Source organism: Meriones unguiculatus, chromosome 2 (genome assembly GCF_030254825.1).
Source record: "Meriones unguiculatus strain TT.TT164.6M chromosome 2, Bangor_MerUng_6.1, whole genome shotgun sequence".
NCBI lineage: Eukaryota > Metazoa > Chordata > Mammalia > Rodentia > Muridae > Meriones > Meriones unguiculatus.
Window position 1 is genome coordinate 44,882,017 of NC_083350.1, and position 15,548 is coordinate 44,897,564.

The window sequence follows — 15,548 nt, forward strand, 5'->3', positions numbered from 1 at the left end:
CACATCGCTTCTCCAAGAACGCTTAATATAGAGAACACTCATTTCATTGCTCCATAGTTGTCCTAACATGGGGAAAGAAAAATGCGGGTCCATGTGAGAGGGGAGCAAGGTAACGAGAAAGAAGAGACATTTAACGGTGAGACCGCAGCATAGAGAGAAAGGAAGGGGAGGAGCAGAAGGAATAGAGACCACGGAGGAGAGGGCATGGGAGATTTAGGGAGCAGCAGAGGAAAAGAGGTCCCAAGCAATATGGAGAAATATTTTTCTCCCAAACCATAGTAGTTGGACACGGACAACATGACCAGTAACAGTGTGCATGAGCAGCCATCTCCATGCTCCTACTGATAGTATCCAGAAGGTTAGCACCAGATGGGCTCTAGAGAGGAATTTGGTTTTTCCTAGCAAGAATTTTTTTTTTTCAGGAGAGGAGGGGGTCGTGAATATGCAAAGTTCAAGATCTGGTTAATTAAGATTCTTGTGCACCAGAAAAGTACTTAATCACGCTTAAAACTGCTCACCTTCTCTTTTTCCCACACCTCTTTCCTCTTATTTCTCCCTGGAAACTTGTCTCTCCCTGCAGGCACCCAAGTGGATGAGGGTGTCCGCTCAGCCAGCAAACGCATCGTGGCGCCCCCTGGAGGCCGTTCTAATATCACATCCCTGAGTTAAGCAAGCCCTCCCAAAAGAGGGAAGCAGAAGCAAGAGATTTTTTTGAAGCCAAAATGGTACATCGATATTTAAGAAGGAAAGTGAATCTAAACAGTTGAGATCTAAAGAATCAATAAGCCTCAAGCCTTATGTTTCCCAATGTTATGCTCGCTTGCCTAGCTTTATGAATTGCTTTGATTTCTCTTTATGCATACCCTTGACTTCTTTGACCTCCCCTCCCCCTTACATGCATGCGATCAGACAGGCCACTAAGGTAGAGTCTGCATCTTATAGTTGAGAGCGTATGTAGCACTGCATCTTATGACAAGGGGACAGACAAAGCTGGGACGTCAAGAAAATGAACAAAAGGCACGAAGGGTCTTTGGGTGGTGGGAGCCCAGGGCCCATTGGGGGCACACAGGGGCTGGGGTGGGAGCAGGAGGGAGGTGGGTGGGCTTGGTGAGCAGGGCATTACTTGCTGTGCTGACGATGTACATTAATTTCCATGTGGCACCTGGATGCCGCATCACAGTGCCCTGGGATCTGCAGAGAAGGCAGGAGGGCTTTGGGTTCTGACTTGGTCACAGATGTCCTTTCCTATTAGGTCTTTGTTCCTTTAGTCGTTTATTAAATGTCAGAGTCCAGCCATTTTTTTTCCCACCTGTTTAATGATGCCAGCAATTGCCTGGGCCTCTTTCTCATTTTGCTTGCTACTCCTGTATTCTAGGCTGTGAAGGCCACACCGGCAGGACAAATGGACAGGTCTCTTCCTCTGTGGCTTCTTTGGGGCCCAGCACTCATGCAGAGTGCTGCATGGGCTCTATTTAGGGACAGCCATGAAATTTAGACAGCCTTCTTCTCAGCCCTAGGAAAACACCTCTCTCTCCTGCCGGCAAGCTCATGCTCTTGCCTGCTGAGTTAGGACCCTGGCAGAGATAGACTCCAGGGCTTCCTTTGCTCATATGAATGGCTAATCTCTTCCTCTTCTCAGATCCAAACACACTCGTGATTTTCTTTTCTTTTAGAGAACTGACTTTCTCAGTTGTCTCTGATCTTTCCTCCAAATAGTAATCTCAGCTTCCATGGGAGTACAGCAGAGATTTAGGGAAGCCAGCCCTTAGCAGGTGTACATTATGTCACCATATTTTCAATTCTAAGCCACGTGTTTCCTCTTGTATGAGCAGGTCCTGGGGGCAGGGATGTCACTCTTTAATTGGTACTACAATCTCCAGGGTAATATTACGAAGTGACACGATGCAGCCTTCTCATTGGGGAAAGCGGGCAGCAACATTTGTTCTCTGGCTGTCAGAGCCGGAACTCTATGTCCCTATCATGCCATTTCCAAAACCAACTGTGAACCGATTCTATGAGCAAGCTAGGGGTCTAGAGAAGGCAGGACAGTCTCCTTCAGGAAATATGGTATCAGCCTGGGCTCAGATTCCTGTGCTCTGGGGGCCCGCCTGATGAGGAGTGTACAGGAAATAAGTACTCTGAAGACCAGAGCAGGCCTCCTACACCTTCCAAGTACTTAAGAGAAGCCTCCGTCTCTGCCTGCAGGTGGTTTTTGTTTGTTTTGCTTTTGCTTTGTGCTTATCTTTGTCTTTCTTTTTTTTTTTCCTTTGGTGGAGGATTTTTGTTTGTTTTGTTCTGTGGAGCTGGACAATTGAGTCCAGGGCCTCGCATGTGCTAGGCCGAGTGTTTACTCGGCCACTATGCTTCACCCCTGCCCCGGGCCCTGACTGCAGGTTGTAATCAAACAGACAACAAGAGAAACGTGAACAGTTTGGATACAAAAGGATTTGGAAATAGCAGAGGACTAGGACTTCCCTGAGCAAGCAAGCCAGTTGTTCAATCAAGGAAAAGGCTCTTTCAGCTCATAGTAGGGAATCTTGATATTTTAAAGCTCTCGTGGTGCTTTTATTTTTAAAGGAAAATTTAGCAGAAAAAAAAATGAGGAGGCTGTAGTTTGGAATTACAATTTAAAGATTTGGGGATTTATCCAGAAACTCAGAATGACTTCTATATGCAAAAGGGAGTGTGCCAGATCTGATGCATGTATTCTATATACCTCAATAGCCAGGCTTGACAGCCGCATAGGGTGTAGTACCCTCTGTGGCCACCAGATGGAGGAAGAGACACGTAAATGAACTGTGGTTTCCCATGTCTGAGATCAACTGGTCCCTCCAAGGGACTCTCTGGTCGTGAAAACTTACCTCCTCTGTGTCATCTCACAGCACTTGGGACTTCCAAAAGGTGCCACTGTTATATTCCACTCAAGCCTTCCCTGTGTGAGGAACAGCATCCGCGTGGTGGGCAGGCACCGGCTTCAGCACGCCTCCCTGGCTTCATCCACTGTTAGTAACACCCAAGCATAGGACATCCTGAGGACTCTTTCAACCCTCCCACTGTTTTCTTAACATGAGAAATTTTCTAAGCAGCATGCTACTGGAGTTAAAATTTTATATTTGAATTGTTTCTGCTCCATAGACACAACAGACAGCCCCGGTCACTGGGTGAGGCCTTCCTCCAAGTTCCCGTGCCTTCCATTCAAGGATGGGAGGGCATGCTGGGTGCTGTCTTCTCTCCAGAGGTTTTGCCCTCTGGGCTTTCAATCCAGCCCCTTCTGAAAATAACCCTGCAATCTCCAAACCTCAAGTTATTTCTGAGCCCTAATGGCAACTATTGACATTCTTTCTGAAAGGGCCACAGGCTCCAGCAGTTGAAGCAATTAAATTGGCTTCCCTAGCAGAGATATTTCTTTTATTTCTAAGTGGGTTTTTTGTTTGGTTGGTTGGTTGGTTTTGTTTTTTAACTAAAAGGATTTTAGTCATCCTCCAAAATGGCCTTTCCCCAACTTCACAGTCTTTGAGTCCTTTCTTCATGATGATACTCAGAGATCTCAGTTCATCTCCCAAGGCCTGAATCCTAACTCTAGACTCCATTCTGCTCATCCTGCTAAGCCCCACCCAAGAGGTGAGTGCTTCCCAACTTTGACTCTTGACACAAGCCTCCCAGGTCTTTTCCCCTAGACAGCCCCAGCTTGAGTCCCGATGCAGTCGTGGGCTGGCCCAGGCAGCCAGCACCCCTGCTAATTCCCCTTTGAGACATGGTGTGTGGGTGTTCAGTTCTGTGTCTGGTGGCCGGACAGTGAGTCTCCCTGTGACCTGTGCTAGCTGTGAGGCAGCTCGGAAATGGACGAGCTGTTTGGTTTGAACCGTGAAGAAAACTGTGTATTGAGTTAGATGAGATTAAAGAAAAAAAAAAAAAAAAAAAGCTCACCAAGTGACTGTTAATGTAAACCTGGTTATTAAAATAATTATAAAATTACCATCATTGCCGTCCTGTCTTTTGTGCATGGAAAAGCGTTTCACCTACTGTATTGAAACTCTGGGAGACTGGGAAATGGTTCAGTGGGTACAAGTGTTTGCTGTGTAAGAATGAGGATGCCAGTCCCTATCCCAGCACCAACATAAAAAACTAGGTGTGGCTGCCATTATCCCCATAGCCCTAATGCTGGGGAGGGAGTAGAGGCAGGAGGATAGCTGGGTTCGCTGGCTTCATTTTGTGAGAGACCTTGTGTCAGAATATCTGATGTCCTTCCCTGGCCTCCAGAATCATACCCATGGATGCGCAGCCACACAGAAATGCACATGTTTAACACACACCACATAAAAACATACAAGACAAGGAACTTCCATCATTAGACAAAATAGGTGAATTAACAGCAGATCTGACAGCAACAGCCCTAACTGCAGACAGCTTGCTTTCATTGAGATTGAACTTTGGGCCACTGATCTGGCAATGGCAGTTGAAACCTTGGAGTTTTCTTATAAACAATCATCACATTTAATTATTAGTGTAAAAAACAAGAATTTATTGAGCTAAGTCTCTCTGACTCTGAGACAACTTAAAAAGGCTTTGTTTTGTTCTGCTTTTGTGTTTCTGTCTTCAGCCAACCTTGTTGCTATGCTGTTCTCTTGGTGATCTCCAAGAGTTCAGTGAGTGAAAAGTGAAAAAACAAAAACAGTCTGCTATGCCTGTTCTTCTGGGCGCTTCATTGTGCATACTGCAAAGTTGGGGGTTCTGATTTGTATCATGGGTCTTTATATGTTGTCCAGGCTATAGGGATGTAGCTCAGAGCTAGAGCATTTATTTACCTAGTAGGCAGAAGACTCTGGCTTAGATCTCCAGCACTGAAAACAAAACAAAAAAAATGAACAAAACAAATATATCCACACAAACAACCAGAAAATGAAAGTGCAATTTAGGGCTTTCAGGTCATTTTGGCTCCTGAATCCCCCATCACATCCCTGTGCTGGGAAGCATTTCTGGATCCAGTTCTAATTTGTGTAGGGCATTCAGTGGTGACTGAAATGTGGGTGGGGCTGGAAGGTAGGGTTTTAGGGTGTCTGAAGAGCTCAGAATAGGGCATACTTGGCCTTGCTAACTAGAAGTGACAAACCCAGGCAGTTCCAATCTCAGTCTAACCTGCCTGAGACGGTGCTGCTGCCTCAGCAAAGCTCATTCCTTGTGGAGGCAAAACCAGTCATTGGCATCGGCAGGTTGTCATGTTACCTGCCTAGGGAACCCAGAAGAGAGATCCACTCAATACTGCCAGCCAAAGAACGTAGGTCTGGTCACCCTCGAGACTGGTAAAATAGATCCTTCTTCTTATAACCAAGGAACAGCTAATCCCGTTACAGATTTGAGTGGCTTAAAAAGGGGCCATTGGCACTTACAATGGTCTTTGTTAGAATGTAGTGATCTGGAAAAGATGGAACTACAAGTATTTGGCAGCTGAGTCACACTTGACCAGGTCAGGAATGAGAACACTGAACAGGGATAAGAATAACAAAAGCTTCTGGTTCCAACAACTTCTGAGAATCATCTCTTCTCACACCAACCCATCACAGAGGGAACAAACATCTGAGAAGGAGATGGAGGATAAAGGGACCAGAGCAACCTGCAAAAGCAGATCACAGGCCTACTGCTGGCACTCTTCAGAGTCTAGAGTGCTGGATCCTGCCCTCTGTGTGGTGGTCTATTGGGAAAAGCATACAGGACACTTAGCATGCCCTGAGCAACAGGATAGTTGGTGTGCAGGACTTCAGAGCTCACTATAAGACAAGCCCAAGAGCTTGACGTTTGCTGAGTGTGGGGCTATTGTGGGCCTGTGAGTTAGTTGAAAGGTCCCCTGAGGCCTCTGTTGTCCTTCTGTCAGACTATGGGCCCTCAATCCACTGTGGCTCTGGCATAAGAAAGGAACAGGACCCTGAGGGGAAGAGAACAGCGCAAAAGGGTCCTGTACGGGTTGTCTGTAAACTTAACGACATGGTGAAAAGCAGAAGCCAGGATGGTGGCTGCAGTCCTTCAGTGAGCCCTCTACAGCGTGTAAATACAGATTCCACATCATCCCCAACAAAGGGAAGTTCTTCTAAATGAACACATGACCTGGGACAGCAAGACACAAACACACACACACACACACACACACAGTTGACAAAGGAAGACCAGGGGCATATTGTTACAGAAGACTTTTAATCCATGCAGGACATTGACATCACATACACCACGGCTCAACAGAAGCACATTTTGTCTTTTTTTAATTTGGGGGCTTCTAAATCAGCCACCAGCTCAGAACAGCACAGAAAAATGAAACAGGGAGTCTCGGTGTTTAATGTTGGGCTGACACTCTGAGCCCACACTGAATAGCGATCACAGGTGGACAGAAGTAGGAGATGGATTTTGCGTAGACAGAACAAGGGAACACGGAGGAGCTGAGCAAAGTGCTTGCCCTGCCTTGCCTATTCACTAGCGCCCCAAGCACCGGAGCTCAGCATCCCTGACAACCTGGAACAGAGACAAGAGTCTCAACAGGCGCAGCAACACTCTTTTCCTAGTCTCTTATTTGGACATTCACTGGAAAAGCCGTAACAATAGGAAAGCCAGTCATCTCTGCGTTTCCACTAATTAATTAGATGACAGTGATTAACTTAGCAATGCTCTGTACTGCTTTGGATTCATTCCTGTCCTAAAGAAGACCTCAGCCAAGCCTGGGCTGCTACAGGGTCACTGGGCCTTGGATAGTGGAACACTTCCTTCCAGGGAGTGAGGATCACAGTTACCCCATAAGTAGGCTGCCCCACCCTCCACTCTGAGTCACCGGGAATGCCCTTGTGATGGCAGCTGTGGTGCAGGGAGCAGCGGGTGTCACAGCTGGGACACTCTGGTTTTCCGAACCCCCTCAGGCCCTTCAGAGGCTCTGTGTGGTACAGGAGGATGGAAGCTGCTAGGAGAGATTGGCCAGCAGCAGAAGAAAGGACAGCCACACTGTTTTCCAAAATTCACAGCCCTAATCCTTCCCAGAAATAATCAAGGGATGTTTTGTCTGGTGAGTGCTAAGTTTTAGCCAAAACTTAGGGAATAAAACCAAGAAGCAATTGCCAGGAGCCCTTGGGAATGCCCAGCAGTGGGTGGTGCTCGGTAGCAGTTATCCTGCACAGCCAGATGCAGTGCTTCCATTTCTTGGGGTGCTGGGGTTCTAACTCAGGCCCTTGTGCATGCTAGGTACACATTCTACTGCAGAGCCACAGACCCAGCCCAGGGAATGTTTTTCTTTTTAACTTGAAACACATTGTGTGCCACTCATCTGGCTGGCACTAGAAATGCACCCAGCTCCCACACTCCACTCAAACCAGCAATTTCCCCGTTCTGAAAACTAGCAGTACTTGAAAGATGCCCAGTGGGAATAAAAAGCTAGGGATCTTCCGAGATCACATGGGTTCTTACTCACACCTTAATGTTTAAAGACACAAAACAGTCCACACTCTCCTCCCCCCCATGGAGCCCCGCTGGCCCTGCTGTCCTTTGGAAAGCATTTCTAAAAGCTGCTGTTTTGGAGGATGCAGACAAGGTCTAGGAAAAGGAAGAGCCAGGTGAGGGAAGGTGAATCCATAACCCATCAGGGCTTCAGTACAGACAGACAAAAGGTGGAAGCTGGGGCATGCGTGTGGTTGTGACATTTGTAGGGGTACTAGCCTGGAGCAGAATCCAGTCACCTCTGTGTTGCTATGTGTGACCCGTTCACCCCTCTGAAAGTTAAGGGCAAGTGCTTTGAATTACACAGTGACTGAATATAACCGAAATATCACAAACAACACGTGAGAACTTCAGGAGACAGGAGTTGAATAAAAAGAGGTGGTTTTTCATTCTTTAAAAAAATATCGTTGCTCTTAGAAGAAAGGCGCTATGTCGCAGCCAGGGTAGACATTCCAAAGAACCACAAAAGCTTGTCTTCAGTTCAGCTCTCCTTTTTCTGCACAAACTCACTTGCCAAAGTATCTACCATCTATTTCTACCCATCTGCCTTCCCCATATGACATCAATCAGGTCCTTTAGACCAGCTTGCTGGGACTGTGGTTACGCCTGTACTCTCCATAAGGAATACCGTTAGATGACCTCAGTTTGTTTCCAGAAGCTGAAAACCATGCTTTGTAAAACCTACCCACTTCTGGATTCTACCCAGTGTCTCCACGGGGGGCACTCAAAAAAGTTTCTCAAGGCTCTCACGCGCATCAGCACAGTGGAGTTAGGTGACGTGCACATATAGGTGAATTACACCTTGCACATGAGTGAAATAGAAAGACAGGAAAGAGTGGGGCATCAGTAACATTGTAAGAAGCTAGGAAATTCTGCCAGCATCTCCCAGCCAGTGGGATGTGGGGGCTTCCGTGTCAGGGATCTGTGAGCATCCTGGTGCTCTAAATGTAACTTGTAACTTCTTAAATAACAAATGTAACTTTGACCAATTCGAAAAACAAAGGAGCGAACAACAAAAAAAAGTGACAGGTCTCATGATAAAAAAGCCACTGACTGGGGTTTTTCCTCCTTATGATCGGTGGAGTTCGGAGTTTCTCAAGGGAAAGTTTACCAGCTTCCAAATTTAACACGCAAGATAACTCTCCTGCAAGGTGAGACTTCGCTGAGTGGTTCAACGAAGCCCTGCCGGTCATTGTAGCAGCACACTCAGATCCTCTCCAGAAGCAGGCCTCTGCTAATCTTGAGAAAAGTTAGCCCTTGAGGGACAGACATGCCACAGAATGGCAAACGGAGTAAAAAAAAAAGTCCCAACTTCTGCATTTGCTAAACTTCTGCATTGACTCCCTTCTTCGGAACCAAGTTCACCTGACAGAGGCCCTATCACTGAAAAGAAGTGGAGAGGCTACGCCAGCCATTAGGCTAACAGATTCCCAGCCAACGCAGTTCTCCACTCCAAGGCCCTAGGAGTCTTTGCTATTTCTAATCTGAGTTATGTATTTATTCCTGATGGAATATTTATTCCTAGCCAATCGAGCTTTGAAATTCCGGCCTCACTATGATACTCTCCAGCCCTGAAGAGGCTCACTCTATACAGTGTTCAGTTTTCACAGTGTCATCAAAAGGAATGAAAAAAATAAACCTACATTCAAATATTCATTTAAAAATAAAAATAAAGGCTGTTTAGAACAGTAATTGTAGCATTTTTTTTTAACAGAGCAAAGGCTAGCTCTTCTGAAATAACCCTCTACCTCTCCAGCAGAGAACGGAAAACAGAGGAAGTAGTTACATAGTCGCTTAGGGTGACAGAGTCAATTAGTGCTGATGTCAGATCTGAGGAGCTCCGAATCCGAATCCGGGCTCTCTTCGCTGTGGAGTGCTGCCACCTTCGAAGGATTTTTTCATTCACATTCCCTAAGCCATGAGGTGTGGAGTGGCAAGGACGGCTGTCAGCTCTTCTGGGAGTGATAATCAGAAGTTTCCGGCCAGGAGCCAAGAACTGCCCTGAAGACGCTAAAGCATCTTACAGGTTGTTATTCTGGCCATCTTCCTCTTCTTCGTTGTTTTTGGTTTGTTCCAAGGCTAGATTTGCTTGTCTTTGATTAAAGTCTCTTTTTACTCTTAAAGGAGTAGGGAAGAAGGGAGAAAGGAATGAAGGGAGGGAGAAGGGAGAGAGTTGTTTATTCAAAGAAAAAAATGAACTTAAACTTTTGAAAGGACAGCATATAATCCAATATATATTTTATCCTTCTAAAACTTAATATGTAATTGTATCATCTCTCCCTCCCTTTCCTCCCTCCTAGGCTTCTCATGTCTGACCCAGCCCCCCCCCAATTCACTGCCTCCTTTGCTTTAAGTACATTGTTGTTACAAATACGAATGAATAAAAAAATAAACACAACCCGTTGAGTCCATTCAGTGTGGCCTCTAATTATAAAGAAGTCTGAGCTAAAGAAACTTTTAAAAGGCATTGTGTTGGGCTGGCAAGATGGCTCAGTGGGTAGAAGCATTTAGCAGCGAGCCTACATTCTGAGTTTAACCTCTAAGACCCACAGGTAGAAGAAGAAAACTAACTCCTGAATCTTATCCATTGGCAACCCCTTTCTCCCAAAATGTTAAAACAAAACTTTTTAAACAGTCGTTGCATTTACATTCCAGTTCCCATAAACAAAAACAGGACACTGGGGTAATTTATCAACTAAAAAAAAAAAAACTGGGCAAAAAAAGGCTCCTGAAATTTAAATTTTTTTAATCCTAAATTTACATCATTTTTATAGCAAAAAAATTCTTTAAAATATATGAAATTTCTGAAAACAAAATCTGCCTAAATGACATCATTTTAAGCTGCTGGTCTCCGCCCCAGAGATACTTACTTTTCTCTGTTGAAAATTATAAACTCCTTCTGAACAGCATCAAGATGCTCTTGAAGAAGACATGTCTGCAAGGTGAACATAAAAACGAGACAGAAGCATACTTAGCTGACCCATCAGGTCCACAAATAGCCCAATATATAACATCAGGACCACAAATAGCCAATATATAGAGCAGTCACTGAGCAGCCTAGATCAAAGAAATCCTGTTTCCAGATGGAAGCAGATTCTGGAAGGATGACAGGAGAGAAACTCCTGCCCCTGCCATGCTCTCCCCCCCCCCCAACCTGGGCCATTGCTCTATCAGAATCATGTACAATGATTTTGGAACTCTGTATATAATGTGTGTATATGTGTGTCTGTATGTACACACACACACACACACACACACACACACACAAACACACACACGTCACATTCAGCTTCCATCTGAAAGCACAAGTTAATTACTTTCACCGTTAATGCAGGGGTGGTTAGCCCACCCTCTGCTCCTGACATGCACCTCCAGCAACCTGTAGAACACCTTAGAGAAGACGTGATAGAAAGTTGAGATGATGTCCTTCAAACTCTGGGGACCTGAGCTCTGGTTGTGGCTTGCTGCTGTGTCCTCACACAGGTGCACACAGAGGGCCCAGTGGCCACTGTAGCTGTGTCTCTCTTGCATCAGGCAGGGCGAGGCTTCTGAGATGACCTCCCCCAGCAGCTCTGGAAGGAACTGCACTTTCCTGAGCTTGGTGGGCAGCCCACCTACCTGAGAGGGGTCACATTTTCTCATCTTCTCCCTCTTTGCCAGGCGCTTCTTTTTCTTGTGAAGAGGTTTGGACTCCAAAATCATTTCTTCAAGCTCAAAAGTGGGATCACAATTAAGCCTGTCTTTCTGTAAAGAGGAAGGCATGGCTTAGTCCTCAGATCCCTGCATCTTTCCTAAGGCATACCAGCCTAAGACAGAGAGTAATGCGTAGTCCTGATGAGGCAACCCAAGAAAAACAACTTGGGTTCCCACTGAGGTTTTATAGCATTTACTGCCAGTATTATCTTTCACATTCTTTGATTGTATAGTTTATTTATTTTTACAAACTTCTCACTATCCCTTAGTGAGTAATGAAGGAGACCACATTAAAATTATATTTCGAAGGTTTGAACTTCTGGGTTTTTCAGTTCGTTCCAAAGACCACATAGATCAGAATCGTGGCCATGGCTCATTTAGATTCCAAGGTCACCAACCAGATTTCAGAATCAGGATTTCTGAACATGAGGCCAAGAACTTGCCGCTTGATAAATTCTCCACGCGAGTCAGATTCACAGAAAGGCCCAAGGTCTACAGGTGGAGCTTCTCCCAAGAGTCAGGCGTGACTAACAAAAAGAAGGGGTTGCCCAGGGTCCTCCATAGTTGTTTATCAGCTGTGCACCCCATTACAACCTCGGTTCACTTTCCAGTTGCTCAGTAAGGTAGACACTTGCACCCTTGAATGCCACCACACTGCTCCCTCCTTGCTTCCATCGAGCCTTCACCTGATACACTAACTGGGTACCTCATCCAGCTGTTTAGTGAAACATCTGTGTCTGTGTCCCCAGGACAAGTGCCTCGTTTGGCTTGAAGAGGAAACTCAGAGTTCTTTATACAAGCCTCGGCAGGAGCACATCGCTCCTGCCTGTGTTCCTATATCCAGTGGTAGAATTTAAATCCCAGGCAGAGAGGAGAGAAGAGCCTCAGTAAGGCTCCACCCTAAGCTTTATCCAGGAGCGTGCCCTGGGATACAATATCCCTTGTGGATACTCAGACAAGGGAAACGATTTCTCAATGATTATTGGCTCTTAAAACTATAGATCCGTGTAATAAAACTGCAAAAGAAGAGGAATGCTCCTGGAGGTGAAGTTTCCCACTAACCAACTCACAGATTTCAATGGATATAAAGATTACCTCTTTGAGAGAAAGGAAAAAAAATGTTCCCTTCCACAAGCATATTGCATGAAATGACTGTTCGGGAGTTTAGAACCTCTTACTGAACAGAACATGGTTAAAGCCCAGAAAGCCCAGCTTTCTCGTTGAGAGCTGGGTGACGTCCAGCAGTCAGCCTACCCCATGTAAGCCTCCTCTCCGCCCTGTGGGAAGCTAGCATCAGGGTGGTTTTACATTCCCAGGGTGATCGTCAAATGCGATCTTGGGTGGACTCGTGCACAGGGGAGTGTGCACAGTGTGCGGACTTTTAGGGCTTGTTGAGCTTGACTCACAGTTGGAATGAAGCCCGGAACGAGCCTCTTCTGCAGCACTGCATCCCAGTTCATGTCGCTCATGTAAGGGAAATTCTGAATGTCAGTCAAATGAGAAAACCGTTGGTCTGGATTAGGCTCAAGGAGCTGCCAAGGAAATACAAGCATTGTTATTACAAGGAAGGCCAGACAGAAGGGACAGGAAAAAAAAGCCCCACCGAGTGTTGGAAACTGAGTATCCAAAGGGAGTGCCCCATCCCTTGGAGGAGAAATCAAGCAAGTGGTTTGTAAGACGGTGATCCCTGCTCCCACGCAAAGCAAGCAGACAATGTAGGTTTGGAATAACATGAGAAGTAGAGTTTGCAATATGATGGGACAAATGGCCTGTCCCAGGAGTTAAACAGAAAGTCCCTCTCTGACTCTCCTCCTGGGCAAGTTTGTTTTCTAACCCTCAGTTTAACAACCTCAGATCATGAAAAGCCAGCATGAAGTGAACATTGCTTTCCGGAGCTAAAACCTGAAGCTGTGTTTTTCAAATGACATAAAATGGCCAGCAATCCTTTTTTTTTTTTTTTCACTTTGTATTTTTCTTCAATATATGAGCCATTAAAGCCAATATGTGGTCTCACTGTTCCTGGCTCACATGCAGCCCCAGACCACGTACAGCATATGACTTCAGTTCCACCTCAGCCAAACGAGCTGCTTCCCTACCCAAGGAGACACATCCGTTGACCTGTGACAATGTCGTACTGGCGGAGCAGTGTCAAAATGCCACATGTTTCAAAATGCTTCTCTCCAGGTTCTCCACTTACAGTGGAGATATAGAAACCAACGTATGGACCACAGTCAGGGAGCCAATCACACCAAGTTTTACTGATCTCGGGGAACTAAGGCAAGAAGCCCTGATCCAGGCATGTGAGAAGCCTAATGGTGCTGTGCTGGTGAGGAGTGGGAGGAGAGGGTGACCAAAATTCCCAAAGATTGAGGGGCTGTTTATAACCATTATAGTATAACCATTAAAGATAAACCATTAGTTTATCTTTACTGGAAGACCAATGAGAAGAGACTGAAATGTGGGAAAGAGAGCAGAGTGGCAGAAACAAGCCAACAGATCAGAAAACAAAACAAAACTTGATGGCAGCTGGATTAGGGAAAGAGCCACGGAGATGAAGAACAGTGCAATCAACAATGGCTATTGATAGTGTAAATTCAGGATCTGGTTATGGTCTAGATATGGAAATGATGAGTGAGCCCTGGTCTCTGCCTTGCATAGATGGTTGAAGGGACCAGTCATTGGGAAAGAGAATGCTGGGAGAAGGCCAAGAAATATAGAGAGACAAAGAATGACATTTGGGCACAATGAACTTGAGAAGGCCTTGAAACATCCAAAGGCATTTGTGGGTTGAATTAAGAAAGCCATATATTTGGAAACATTTAGTCGCAACAACCGCTCTACAAATGTGCATTATCCTGCCTGCATCTTCACTTCCAACCGTAAATGTACACTTCCTTTTTTGATTCCCTCCCAACATGTTTTCTCCTGCCTCACCTTTTTCAGGAGAGATACCATCTCTGGAGACCAGGCAGAAGGGTAAGTTACAATTGCCGTCTCAAACATGTTCACAATTTCCTTGCTGGAAGTACTGGAGCGGATGTGATATGGTCTCTTAGGGGAGAAAAAGAGAACGGGCCTTCATTTTTACAAGTCAAAGGGGGGGAATAGGCAAGCATGTACAAGGTGAATTTTGAAACAATAAAACCTCAACAAGAACCCCTTCAAGCTGACTGACAGGTAGCCATATAGGTTACTACAGACTTTGAAAGAAATGTCACGAACCTATAGTTTTTCATCAAAATATCCTAAGGTTTTAAACACTTGTTATTTTATAGATCCAAACAATATTTCAGTGGACTGAGCCGGTTTTTGACACACTGATTCCAAACTGTTTTCTATATAACTTTTAAGTGTTTTCATTCAAAATGATAGAAAATGATATCAGTAATGATATCAGTAATGAATAGGAAAAAAACATATTACTATATAAGGTTGATTACATATTACAGATTTGTAAATTTTACAAATTGAAAAAATTACAGATTCATAATTTTCCCATAGTCTCTTTTTAACTGATCTGAAATACAATGAAAGCTCGGTGTTGTGCCACGTGCTTGTAACTCCAGCAGTTGGGGGTGGTCGTGAAGGCAGGAAGATCAGTCCTTGGCCTCACCTGCATAACAAGTTCAAAGCCGCCCTGGCCTACCCAAGAATATCATTTTTAAACAAGCAAACAAACAAACACACATAAGAATAAACATGATGAGAAAGTTTAGGATACAGAACTGATCAGAAAATATCAAATCCAGTATCTCTGCTCCCATGAAATATGTGGTAGAGGATTTTATGCTGAGATAAAAACCTAAACAAACAAAAACATTTCTAGAACAATCAGGGCCATCTATGGATTTAGACTGAATAAAAGAAACTAAAAACCCAAATAGAATACATATGAAAATCCCAATCGGAAACCGGTGTATTCTATCATATTCCAAAACTTAGTAAGATAAAATGTTGTTTTTTAAAAAATAAAGAACAAGCTAGTGATGATTTTACCTCTGCCCACTAGAGGGCAACCATTACGAATACTAATTTCTCCACTAGGTCTCCCTGTCTTGTAAGGAAACTAAGCAACTTAAACCCAGAGTGGGTACCATATATAATATGCACAGAGACAGAACTTCCACATTAGATTAATCCCGAGACAGTTAACCTGTGTGCACACATTTATCACCTGACTGACCTTTTCCAGATCTTTAAGTAATCGCTGATGGATGAACTAAATTGGAGGAAGAGGAAGTGTTTGTTTTTCCCAGGAGTCAATTAAAAGGTTTTATAATGTAATCATGGGTTAGAGCTCTGAGGTCAGAAGGCTTTGGATGCTAAGCCTGGTCATTCATTTTCTGACTCTCAGTTCTTTCACGTACAAGATGAGGCTATTTCATTGG

General features: G+C 44.8%; 2 protein-coding genes across 5 annotated transcripts in view; one reads left to right on the forward strand and one right to left on the reverse strand.

The window, feature by feature from the left end:
* The window catches only part of Dpysl3 (dihydropyrimidinase like 3), a 109,757-nt gene extending 105,782 nt beyond the window's left edge, over positions 1-3,975 (forward strand). For all 3 annotated transcript variants that reach the window (XM_060377320.1, XM_060377321.1, XM_060377322.1), the window contains exon 14: positions 581-3,975. In XM_060377320.1, the coding sequence (XP_060233303.1) occupies positions 581-669 (89 nt within the window). In that variant the 3' untranslated portion in view covers positions 670-3,975. The remainder of the gene's footprint in view (positions 1-580) is intronic.
* Positions 3,976-6,175: 2,200 nt separating this feature from the next.
* Positions 6,176-15,548, reverse strand: part of Stk32a (serine/threonine kinase 32A) — a 107,740-nt gene continuing 98,367 nt past the window's right edge. The window contains exons 9-13 of one of the 2 annotated variants that reach the window (XM_060377323.1): positions 14,095-14,211; positions 12,567-12,692; positions 11,086-11,211; positions 10,338-10,402; positions 6,176-9,584 (exon numbers count right to left, since the gene is read on the reverse strand). In XM_060377323.1, coding sequence (XP_060233306.1) covers positions 9,488-9,584; positions 10,338-10,402; positions 11,086-11,211; positions 12,567-12,692; positions 14,095-14,211 — 531 coding nt within the window. In that variant the 3' untranslated portion in view covers positions 6,176-9,487. The remainder of the gene's footprint in view (positions 9,585-10,337; positions 10,403-11,085; positions 11,212-12,566; positions 12,693-14,094; positions 14,212-15,548) is intronic. The other variant, XM_060377324.1, reaches the window with a different exon arrangement.